A 12,334-nucleotide genomic window follows, 5' to 3' on the forward strand; every position below is an offset into this window, starting at 1 on the left:
TTGCTTAGTCCATTCATCTCCGTATAATGTCTAGGACTCCTCCTGCCTGTCTAATCATTAAAACACTGGTTCCTTGTATATTTCTCCTCATTCTTCTTTGTCAGCTGTTGGGGAAAACATTTTCTTTCTTTTTTTTTTTTTTTTTTTTGAGACGGAGTCTCACTCTGTCGCCTAGGCTGGAGTGCAGTGGCCGGATCTCAACTCACTGCAAGCTCCACCTCCTGGGTTTACGCCATTCTCCTGCCTCAGCCTCCCGAGTAGCTGGGACTACAGGCGCCCGCCACCTTGCCCGGCTAGTTTTTTGTATTTTTTTAGTAGAGACGGGGTTTCACCATGTTAGCCAGGATGGTCTCGATCTCCTGACCTCGTGATCCGCCCGCCTCGGCCTCCCAAAGTGCTGGGATTACAGGCTTGAGCCACCGCACCCGGCCTTAGGGGAAAACATTTTCATGAATTATTTTTGAGCTGATCTAAATGGAAAAAAAGTGTACACCAAATAGAAGTGACAGAATAAATACTGAAATAAATATAGCATGGCTATTCAAATTCAAGGATCACTGTAGCAGAAAGAAAGCGAATGACTTTTATTGAGTCCACAAAGATAGTATGAACAAAGCTCAAATCTAGGGTGTTATTTTTTGCCTTTAATGTTGATAAGTATTGGTTACATAATACATTATTCTTACAAATTAAAACAAATTAACCCTGGGGTATACTCCACCCATAAGAAGTGTTGCTAAAACTTCCTCCTACAGTTCAACCACAGGGATGGTCTAAGAATAACTACTGACAGGCAACAAGCCTCCCTACAGAGAGTAATTAATTTCAATTTAAAGTTTTGGGAAAATAATATATTTCTTTATAATACAGTCTTTAGATTTATAGTCAAATTTAAATTTGTAAATAAAGGAGACTTCCTGTAATTCTTCTGGGGAAATAATGTTTTGAAACACACTCCAACAAATCCACCTTACAGTGGTACCGATTAATTTGAAGTTATTATCCAAACAATCAGTCCAACACTTACAACTGTGAGCACAATTTCTGCATTCTGTTCTTTTCTAAAAAAATTCATCAATTCATCAAATATTTGTTTAGCTTCTACTAAGTACCAGGCAATGTTCTAAAAATTGGGTTTAAAAATAGCAAGTAAGACAAAGTTCCTACCCTATGGGAATCAAATTTTGTTGGGAAGCTACTCAATAGCAAATTACACCATGGCAATAACATTCTAGTTGAGGATATAGTTAATAAACAATAAATATAACACAGATGATAAGAGCTTAAAAAAAAAAAAAAGAAAGAAGCCAGTTAAAAGTAGAGTTGGAAGCAGAGAGAGAAGGGTTCTTTTTTGGGTAAACAGGATGGGCTGCCGTAGAGACAGCATCTGATAAGAGACAGAAGAGAGGAGGTGAGTACCATGAGCACTCTAGAGTAGAGCTGGCAATGGCAAAGGTCTTTAGAACCCTAATCTCAATGACACTAGCCTCTCTCACTGATTATTTTCACAAAACATTTAATTAGGCTAATTATACAATCACATGAATGTCTTGGGTGTGATGGTAACTACAAAATAAAAGTCATGTAGACAGTAAGTATTGAGTCAGCTGTTTAGGTTTATCAATCCCTCTTCAAATAAAGCAATTTAGCTAGGTGTAGTGGCTCACACTTGTAATCTCAGCACTTTGGAAGACTGAGGAAGGAGGATCACCTGAGTCCAGGAGTTCAAGAACAGCCTGGGCAATATAGGGAGACCCCATCTCTACAAAAAGTTTTTTAAAGAAGCTAGTCAGGTATGGTGGCACACACCTGTGGTCCCAGCTACTCAGGAGGCTGAGGTGAGAGGGTCACTTGAGCCCAGGAGGTGGAGGCTGCAGTGAGCTCTGTTCACGCCACTGTACTACAGCCTGGAAGACAGAATAAGACTCTGTCTAAAAAATTTTTTTAAATTCAAATAAATATGAATCACACACAAAACTGTAATTAAAAGTAAACAAAAATAACTGAGATGAAATTAAAACTAACTCACCTGGTATGTAATTCTAATGAGATCAACAATGTATCATAAAACTTGACAAATTTTAATACCACAACTAGCAAGATTTGATAGACTGGTAGAGCTATATGGATCAAATCAACTTCTTTAATGATTTAAGCAAGAAAATTAAAAGTTAAACTAGCAAATTGTAGTAAAACATACAATGAGCACCACCAGTTATTTAAAATATGCACTGAAAATATCTGTAATTTAAAAAGTGTTAGACAGCATTAGACTGAAATAAAGGGAAAGTGTTTTCTTATTCCTCTCACTTGCCATGAAATAATCTCCAGGTGCTCTTTATTTTTAGAATCTGAGCTCATTTCTTAGATAAATCATTCAAGTCAGTTGCTCAGACATGGTTCAAAGCCCTTATATAATATTTTCATTGTTCTCCCTTGGACATAGAGAGGAGACAAAATAAAGTTAGCAGAAAAATAAACACACAAAGAGCAACAAACTACCTTATCTACATCCATAATAGCTGTCAAATAAAAATGTAAATTAAAGTCTAACAATTAAGCAAAGGGCCCTAATAGGGATGTAACTTTTATACTCTCAAGGAATTAATGATGATTTGTACATTTCTATTTTTCTCATCTGTCTTTGAGCATTTTCTTTTGAATAAAGTCAAATGATGTGGTTAAAATTTGAAGAATGTTATTATAAGGCCGAGCACAGTGGCTCACACCTGTATTTCCAGCACTCTGGGAGTCCAAGGCAGGAGGATCGCTTGAGTGCAGTAGTTTGAGACCAGCCTGAGCAACATAGCGAAACCCTGTCTCTAATAACAATACAAAAAAATTAGCCAAGGGTGGTGGTGCACGCCTGTAGTCTGAGCTAGTTGGGAGACTAGGACTGCTTAAGCATGGCAGGTGGAGGTTGCAGTGAGCCAAGATGGTGCCACTGCATTACAGCCTGGGCGACAGAGTGAGACGCTGTCTCAAAAAAAAAAAAAAAAGATGATGATGATGATGATGATGATGATGATTACAGTTCAAGGGACTCAAGTAGGATTTTGGTGAAATCAGGATAAGCCAGGCTGGGCCAAGTTCAACCTGGGAATGCAAGTAGACCTACACATACATAGGTTCAGGTCAGGGTCAGATATCGAAACATAGTTATTTTAGACAAGGACACAGAGGGAAGTCATTCTAAAAGGTACATTTAAAAATGAAATATCAATTTTCTTTGTGAAAGAACAGACTAGGCTTTGTTTAAAGGCTGGACCCTCTGAGCAAATACTACCTTGATGCAGCTAAGATTTTCCTCCCCTAAATTAGTTGGAGATCATAAACCTTGAATAATAAGCTAAATAATGGAACTTTACTAGAGTGCAGTCATTTTACTTTATAAGCAAATACAATGTCTGAATATTTAGCATGTGAATGCAGTTTACACAGGCATGCTGCTCCAATTTCTGGATGCCCAGCTGGCCCTCTCTCTGGGAAATGGAGGGGCCACAATGCAGCCAGTGTGGGGCTTGTCTCGTTTTTCCTGCTGGAAGTTCAACTACTGTCTCTCCTTGCAACAAGAGATGAGCCCAATGCCTTTTCTATCTTTATGATGGAAATTAGAGAGTTTTATTTGTGACAATGTCAAAATATTTTAATCCATCCGTTCATTCAACAAATGTGTAAATAGCCAAGCATGACTCTACACAAAGAGAAATATGAGATTCATCTGAGAGTAGTTTTGCTAAAATTTTCTTACCAATTAGAAACTATGACAAAAGTCTTCTATAGTTATATAGTTATGAAACTCTATTTTTACTGTAAAAGTAATCAGTTGCATGCAGACTTCTCATAGATCATGGTAATAATGCTTCCACATATTTGTGAGAGCCAATTTTCTCTTTTTCAGTTATAGATTTAATTGTCATAACCATCATTTATTAGTTCCATTTTATTTTACCCTTGTGGTTGAGAAAATAACCTTTGAATTAGGCAAATAATCTTATTTAATAAAAACAGGAATAGTTATTTGAGTTTTAAGTTAAAACTGTTACTTAGCCACTAGGCTATGCTAAAGTATAACCCATTTGTTCAAGAACACTTCTATCTTCATGTTACACATACACACACACACAAACCAGGAAAATAAATTCAAAAGCTGGATGTGAATCATTTAACCATTCAAAACGTAGCTGGTAATTTGTTCAACAGATTTATCAAAGGGTTAGTTTCTATAATTAGTTTAGATGACATATTCCAAAAGAATAAATAAACTCGTTTTTGCTAAATATACGTCTTGTGGTAATGCTCAGTTTGGTTTTAAAAGGATGGAATCATCGTTATGCTTATTTACATGTAGTTAGTCATACTTAAATAAACTATAATGTATAGTGGTGGATTGATTAGTTATCAGAAACATGAGCTTTAGATTGGATGCATTTTACCTTCTGGTTTAAAAAAAAAACAGTCATTTTAAAATGCAACACTGAGAACTAAACACCATTTATTTCATTTATTTTACGCATTTTTTTTACATTAAAATTATGTTCTATTCCCAATAAACTGTGTTTAGAACCTTTAAGTTTCAATTTGTAAATAAGGCTTACTCTCATTTGTATTACTTTTCCCTTAATACCCTAGGGAGCACAATATTACATTTTCACCATCATTATTCACATTAATATCTATCTCTGATTATACACTGTGGGAGGCACTGAGAATTCAAATAGGTCTAAGAAACAGAGTATAGTTGAGAAAACACAGACAAATATAAATAACATTGATAAAATTATTTTTTAGGGGCCATAGATAAGTGATAAATGAATAAAACAGAGAATACATGTTACAATAGTTCACGCAAGAAAGATATATTTGATGTCTACATTATTAAAACAGAGAATAGGTTTTTACTACTGAAGTCCCAAAAGATTTCAAAGTCTAAAGTGCTCTGAAGATAAAAATCCATTATCCTCCAATTTATTTTTTAATCCACCTAACAACTCTATCTGTAACAAGAGTTTGCTATATTTTAAAGATAAATTAATATTTTTAAAACTTGACTTGTCTCTTTTGAAATTATCCATCTGTTAATTATTGATTATAGGAGAAATGATCAACAAAACACGATCCAGGCTCAAAGCAAAACGCTATTAACCTACTATTCTTGTTATATTATTGCTTTGGTGTATGACGGAATACTTGGAAGAAAAAGATTAACTTTCTCTTCTTAAATGTAACTAAGTGCAGTAAAATCCATTTATAAAGTACTTTAGAAAAAGACGAATATAGCTATGCTGTAGGTGAAATGTTCTCCAATATATGTTTACACATAGGTGTATTATTCAAAATGTTTAAAACTGTTACCACATGGGTACTGAGGAAACAGAACAGATGTTTAGGTTAAAGCACCTCTAACTGTCCCTGTCCATAGGGATCAATTATTATTATAGCAATGTTGAAAATCTTCAATTCTTCTAATATTAGTATTAAAATATTTTAATCAAACCACTATTTTGGAATATGACATTCTTAATTTTGCTACACAACACACTATGTTAGTATAACATCACTGATAATTTTCAGTTCTAACATTGCATCAATGTGTATATCACAAACGGAAGAGATACCTAAATATCTAGAAATGCCTGTATCTCTTAGCAATGTTAGATAATAATTGTTATGGTCGGGCTATGATGCATTTTCGGTCTGAGTCCTTCAGTGAGTTCCTGAGCTTTATGGATTAAATTAAGAGACTATGATATATCCTCTTTAGTCTTTTCCTTCACCTTTAGTCTTGGGCAGAAGTCAATTGCAGGGTCATTCTAGGGGTACTGATTCAAAGAGATGTGAAAAAAACAAACCCTACCTCCAAATCAAGCCTTGTAAGGGGTGTGGATTGTCTCACCTATCCTGGAGTATGCTAAACCAAGAAACTGCCAGGTGAGAGCAAGGGTTTCTTCCCACTGGAGCTAAAGGTTACAGGACCTGCCCTATGCATGTTCAGTCTTTGTTCTTGGGACAAGCTGAAGGTCCAGGGGCATTCACCATGGCATGGTACTGTGGATGGGTAAATTAGGGCCATCTTGACATTATGATAGGTTTCTGTTTTTTTTTTTTTTTTTTATTGTGTCATTCATCAAAAGAAAAAGGGACTGAGTACAAAAGAGTGGAGAAACAACTGCAGTTCCTGGAACATACTGTGTTCTTTTATGTGTAACTCTACTAGTCTCTAAGCACTTTAGAGCACTAGCACTCTCTCTAGTCTCAAAGCACTCTGACAGTTTCACTGAACTTGTCATCATCAGCTAAAAAGTCCTTCCAGGACTCCCTGCCTTTGTACATGCTGTCATGATGCTAGAATGCCATTTCTCCCACTGTCTACCTGATGAATTTATCCTTTAAGTTTTATCTGAAAAGTCAGGTGTCCTGTGAGACTTTCATTCACTGTACCTGGCAAAAATCAGGTATTATTTTTCTCAGGTTCCCATTTCTGTCTTACAGCACTTATCACTCACTATCATAATTATTTGCATACAAGTCTGAATCCCTGACTAGCCAGTTCCTATAGGCCTGCAATAATATCATATTAAAGTGTGTCCTAGTTGGAAGACAGTAAGTGCTCAATACATGCCTGCTGCATAAATTACTGGTGAGCAGGTAGATGGATGCATGAATTAAATATTAAATCCCAGACATTCTATGTGCATTATAAGCTGAGTCATAGTTAGACTTGACTTTACATTACTACATTAAAGATGCATAACGTTGGTTGTCCGAATCATGGTTCCCTTTCTAAGAGCCCACCCTCTCATGTACTTTTTCCCTTTGGTGAGGTCTGACACTGCACATGCTGCCTACTAAACCAAAAAGCAATACAGCGCTTAGTTCCATCCCAACTGTAATGTATACCTTGGACTTCCCCCTGCCCAGAACCTAACTTTGTTTCCCCTAATGGTCGTCCAAAGAATCCTCCTCATTTTTTGAATCATCAGTTCGCTCCACCCTGATGTTAGTGATTGGGCCCCAATGCCAGCAGACTCTGCTTGTTACAAGGATATGCTTTTTCAGACCTCTGTGTTTGTTGCTAAACTCAGGGTAAGTCACTTCAACAACTGCTTTTCTCCACAGTAAGAAAAATGGCCCCTTTTCTTTCCTAATGGTTAATACCCCTATGCTGGGATTTGGCCATAGTAAGTCCAAAGTGTTATTCTGAGGAAGTCCTGGATTTTTGGAAATTCATTTTATTCAAGAGTTCAGACCTGTTTCATCACCAGCTGCAACAGACAAAGAACCTTGGCAGAGATGAAGGCTCACTCTGACCCCTGGTGATCCCCAGGAGACAGTACCTGCACTTATTCCCCAGGCAACAGCAGTTTTCTCCAATATTGATTCAGTTCTCACTCACATGTTTGGATGAACACTCATATTCCTCTTGTCAAAATATATACAGCCTCGTTGGGTTATATCTACACTATGTTTTAGTTTTTATATAGTCTATGGAGGTTTTATTTCTAGGGACCTCAATGCTAAACTTGTTTCTACTATGATTGCAATTTGAAGAATGTTTCTTAGAAGGTATCGTGCCCTGTATCAATATGACTGATGAGTAATACTAACACAATCAAGTTTCAATATTGTGGTAGCATGCATACAGTTATCTTAACTAAAGACCCATGTATTGAGCTATAAAGCTATCTTTGGGTCTAAAAACATTGAGTAAGATAACTCATGTGTGTCACTTTTTGAGAAAACTCCATGTGAAAGCCTGCTATACTGGTTCTCTCACTAAACTGACAAAAATAATACACTGAAATGAAATTCAATAATTCAGGAAAACAATCCTCAAATGTATACTCACCCACTATGCTTCATATGTGCTGGTTTATCCATTCGCACTGCCAGTTTGATTTTTAAGTCAGAATCCTGGCTATTTTTTGGAACTACCATTTGATGTAATTCAGCTGATTTGGAGCTATTAGAAGTTGGGTATAATATCACCTGTATGGAAAAAAGACCATATTTAAATGCATGATACAGAGTGTCTATGGGTTGGAACTAAAATATTTTCTATGTTTACCTGTTTGAAAAAACGGTGTGAACACCCAAATGTATCCAATAAACCATTTGACTCCCTACTACAATAGCTGATGGATTTTCAATATAGACTTAATTTATTTTTTGACAAATACGTGTTTTCACATTATCACATAATGAGTTTTCTTCCTGTGTCACTTCATAATGAATTAATAGCACAACAAGCTACAGTTGAATTGATGTTGAAAAATACTCAAGAGACACCATAATTTCAAGAAAATTCTAAACTCCTCAGGGCAAAGCAGTTCAGAAAGGTATTCTTTGAAATTATGGATAACATGCTTAAAAACCAAAGCCAATTATTTCAAACAGCACAAATATGCCTCATGTTTTATTATCATTGTAAAATAGTATTAAAGGAAATCAACTCAATTAGAGATGGAAAACAGCACATTTTCTGCTCTAGATCAATACCAAAGAAGGACTTTTTCCCGACATGTTTTCAAAACTACAGATATTATAATGACTGAAACAAAGTAATTACTTTTAATAAAACCACCAAATTAACAAGTGATTATTTCACAACCCTCACTTCACAGAGTCAACCCAAGAAAGAGAAGCCTACTCTTCAGATGTTAGGTACCATGCAGATAACACAAGGTATTTTCCCCCTTTTAAAATCAGTTATGACATATTTAGGCACAGTTTACACCCAAGCCTTGATATTTTTAAATGGGAGTATTATAGGCTAAAAGACAACACAAATATGTGAAGTGCACTGCATTATATTTTAAGCCATAAGCCTGAAGCTTAGATATGAATGGAAGAATTATAAACATTCCCAGGTATGCTAAAACTTTTTTTCACAAACAGAATAAATATGTTCATTAAAACTATATTGAAACATATCTTCTTGTGTATAAATCTTGCTGCAACACAAAGTGATTGTGAATCTGAAATTTCTTTGTAATATTGTTATACTTTTACTTTAATATAACAAAACAAAGTCCCATCTCAAGTTGTTACAGATAGTCTTTATCAATTTAATAAGGTTGCCTTCTATTCTTAGATTCTAAGAGTAAAATGTTTTGAAAGCATTCATGGCAATTGACTTTGTCATACCCTTCCCCTACTCTCAAATCTTCATTTACAGTATAAGTAGAAATCTTCACCAAGAAATCTTTAGGCAAGACTCTCCTTCTCTCTAGGAAAGACAACATAGTCATAAAAGCTTCTCAAACTATTCTCAATTTGTAAGTTGTTAAACGTATCTACTATTTTGAGACTTTTCTCATGCCTTTCCTAAAAGCCATAGCTGTGTTGAATCCAGCATATCCACATACTCAAGTATATAAAGGACATCTAAGAACAAACTAAATGACATTTGCAATGTTTTCACAATTATGATCATACTCTAGAATTCATTTTGACTGCTAAAATATCCAATGTAATATCTTACAGATTCTTTCTTAAGTGACAGTAAAGAAAAATAAGATGATAGCTTTTGGCTCAAACCAGTAGACAAAGGAATATCATTATCAACTTAGAAGGTTATTCCAAAAAAGAATAAAAGACTAAGATAGAGCTCTATATCCACTGCAGCTATAGCTGCTATTTTCCTAACAAGTCTTGAAAGCTTTTTCTCTTTCTCCACACCCATCCCCCTTAAAACTTAAAAAAAAAAATATATTTTGGCATGAGCCACTTATAGACTTTATTGCTTTTTAATTCTTCCTTCTATGTTTATATAAAAATTGGTACTGTACCAAACTCTAAACTCTTATACAGGAAGAGAATATTTAAATTAAAACTTTTGACAATTTCTCATTCTGTAAATGCCAATGATGGCTTGCTAAATTAGGTCCCAAGATAACTGATTTGGGCTGATCCACAAATTAAAGGCTATCCCAATATCGAATACCATTCTTTCTGCCACATTTTATTTTTTGATGGGTATTTCTAACTGAAGTCAGTGGAAGGATTTATTGCTCAGCTCTGTTCAATTAAATAAACACTGAGTTCTTATTATGTGAGGACACACAAAGATTAAAGAATATGAATGACTCACATCTCTCAAGGAGCTTAGTTCCTCTTCAATAGGACTTAGTTTTGTCTTTTATTAACAGCACTCTTAGCTCTGATAATATCACTTCTTCCTATTGCTCTTCTTTCCCTAGAGTATGCAATGGTTTCCTGATTTAGTTAATTTCTGGGTATATTCACAATCATCTCCTTGGCTTCTCCCTATCATATGTATATCTAATTCCCTATGTTACGTTCCCTCCATTGGAAAGACTTGGAAATGTTTGTTTTTCTGGACAGACTGACTGATAAAGGTGTGAACACTGGCACGTGTAACAAGGGGAGGTCCACAGATATGAAATCTTCTGTTTCTAAGAGAAGTGCATTGGTAAATGCTGAACTTAAACTTCAAAATGGTCTGTTAAATAGTTTTAATAGTTTTCAGGCTCCCAAATTACACAACCAAAAAAGTGGTCATATTTCTTTCTTTCTTTTTTTTTTTTATACTTTAAGTTCTAGGGTACATGTGCACAACGTGCAGGTTTGTTACATATGTATACCTGTGGCATGTTGGTGTGCTGCACCCACCAACTTGTCAGTACCCATCAACTTGTCATTTACATCAGGTATAACTCCTAGTCCCATCCCTCCCTCCTTCCCCTCCCCCCTCCCCATAATAGGCCCCGGTGTGTGATGTTTCCCCTCCAGAGTCCAAGTCATCTCATTGTTCAATTCCCACCCATGAGTGAGAACATGCGGTGTTCGGTTTTCTGTTCCTGCGATAGTTTGCTGAAGGTGGTCATATATCTTTTCCAAATTCGCCATGAATAAATAGATAAGGAAGAAGCTCCCAAGGTGCAGAGCCCAGAGGGCCATGGAGAATAAAGGACGAGGGAGTTATTTTCAGAATACACAATACAGCTCTGATCAAGAGATCTGGAACACTTCCTTGGCAGGGTGTCTTCACAGTGCCTGTCAGATAGGATTTCATTATTGTAATTGGACAATTACTGCCGTGCATTTCCTGCTTTTCCTTTTTCCACATGGCAAACTTACCTGTAGCTCTCCTGTTCCTGTTCCTCTACTGTATATTGGATTTGTGCTGAGGCAGAATGGGGAGGGAAGGTGTCGTAAGCAGTTACCATGAACTTTAGTTCATAGGTTGCCAGACTGCGAAGAACCACAGCTAACTGTGATGCAGATAATGGACTGGATATAAAAATGAAATAGGACTTTGGGCTGTTTCTCTTGAGTTGGGGTGAATGTGTTCTATGTGTAGGAAGAAGGACAACAAAACAACTTGGTGGCACAAGGGTGAACTATGGCACATCGTCTGGCTATCTGCCACGATTCATGCTTTCACCAGTATAGAACTGTTGCTAGTAAACAGCTAGTTAGCCAAGAACCAGGTTTTCCAGATACTCCTGCTTCTAAGTAGGGACATATAAAAGTTCCTATTAAAGGGGTGAGAAGCGACATGTGTCACCTTGGGAAAAGGTGATCAAGATACAGGTTTGATGTCTTTACCCCACTTTATTCCTCTGCCAGTCAAGTTCAGAGAACACGAATACCCTAGGAAATGAAAGAAATCAGAGCCTTAAATCACCATGTGGAAGAAAGTCATACTTCTGCCAGGAATACCTGCGGTAAACTCTTACAAACCTGATATTATTTTGAATTATTGAAATGTAACGACTTTCTTGTTACAGCATTTGGCAGTATCCTAACTAGTACATCAACAAGGTGTTTTGTTTTAAAATCTTTCAAAAGTAAATAAGTGACTAAAGAATTGGGTTTTTTTTATTAGAAGCAGTTCCAATTCAATAGGACTCAGTTCATGTATAGAGATTGTGTCTGATGTTGACAGTCATAATAATTAAAATATTTAACAGATATAAAAGCTTACTAAGGATCCTTCTGTATCCTAAGTTCACATTTAAATTATAGCTCTGTACAAATAACTTTTAATACTATTTAGCAAACTATTTTGTTCTTTACCATTCATTTATCTTAACCTTTCTGTATACATTTCTCCTTCTTGTTTATTTTTGTCACCAACACTTTAAATGTCTTGTCAGCATGACACAAAGATGACTTCTTATCTTAAACATAAAGCTAATGTATCTTCTTCATAATAAAATGTCAGTGTTACTTGTCATCTTTGTTAGGGTGTAATGGAAACCATAAAATGATTTTTTAGGATTTGTTTAAAATTCCATCAAATTTAATATACAGGAAGAAAAAACTAATACTTAAAAAATGAAATATAAAATACACATTTACACAC

At 35.7% G+C, this 12,334-nt stretch overlaps 1 protein-coding gene across 13 annotated transcripts in view; it reads right to left on the reverse strand.

The window, feature by feature from the left end:
* Positions 1-12,334, reverse strand: part of LOC111550202 (calcium-dependent secretion activator 2) — a 565,477-nt gene that overhangs the window by 237,715 nt on the left and 315,428 nt on the right. For all 13 annotated transcript variants that reach the window (XM_026454331.1, XM_026454332.1, XM_026454330.1 and 10 more), the window contains exon 8: positions 7,850-7,989. In XM_026454331.1, coding sequence (XP_026310116.1) covers positions 7,850-7,989 — 140 coding nt within the window. The remainder of the gene's footprint in view (positions 1-7,849; positions 7,990-12,334) is intronic.

Source organism: Piliocolobus tephrosceles, unplaced genomic scaffold (assembly GCF_002776525.5).
Source record: "Piliocolobus tephrosceles isolate RC106 unplaced genomic scaffold, ASM277652v3 unscaffolded_40, whole genome shotgun sequence".
In the NCBI taxonomy this organism is placed as follows: domain Eukaryota; kingdom Metazoa; phylum Chordata; class Mammalia; order Primates; family Cercopithecidae; genus Piliocolobus; species Piliocolobus tephrosceles.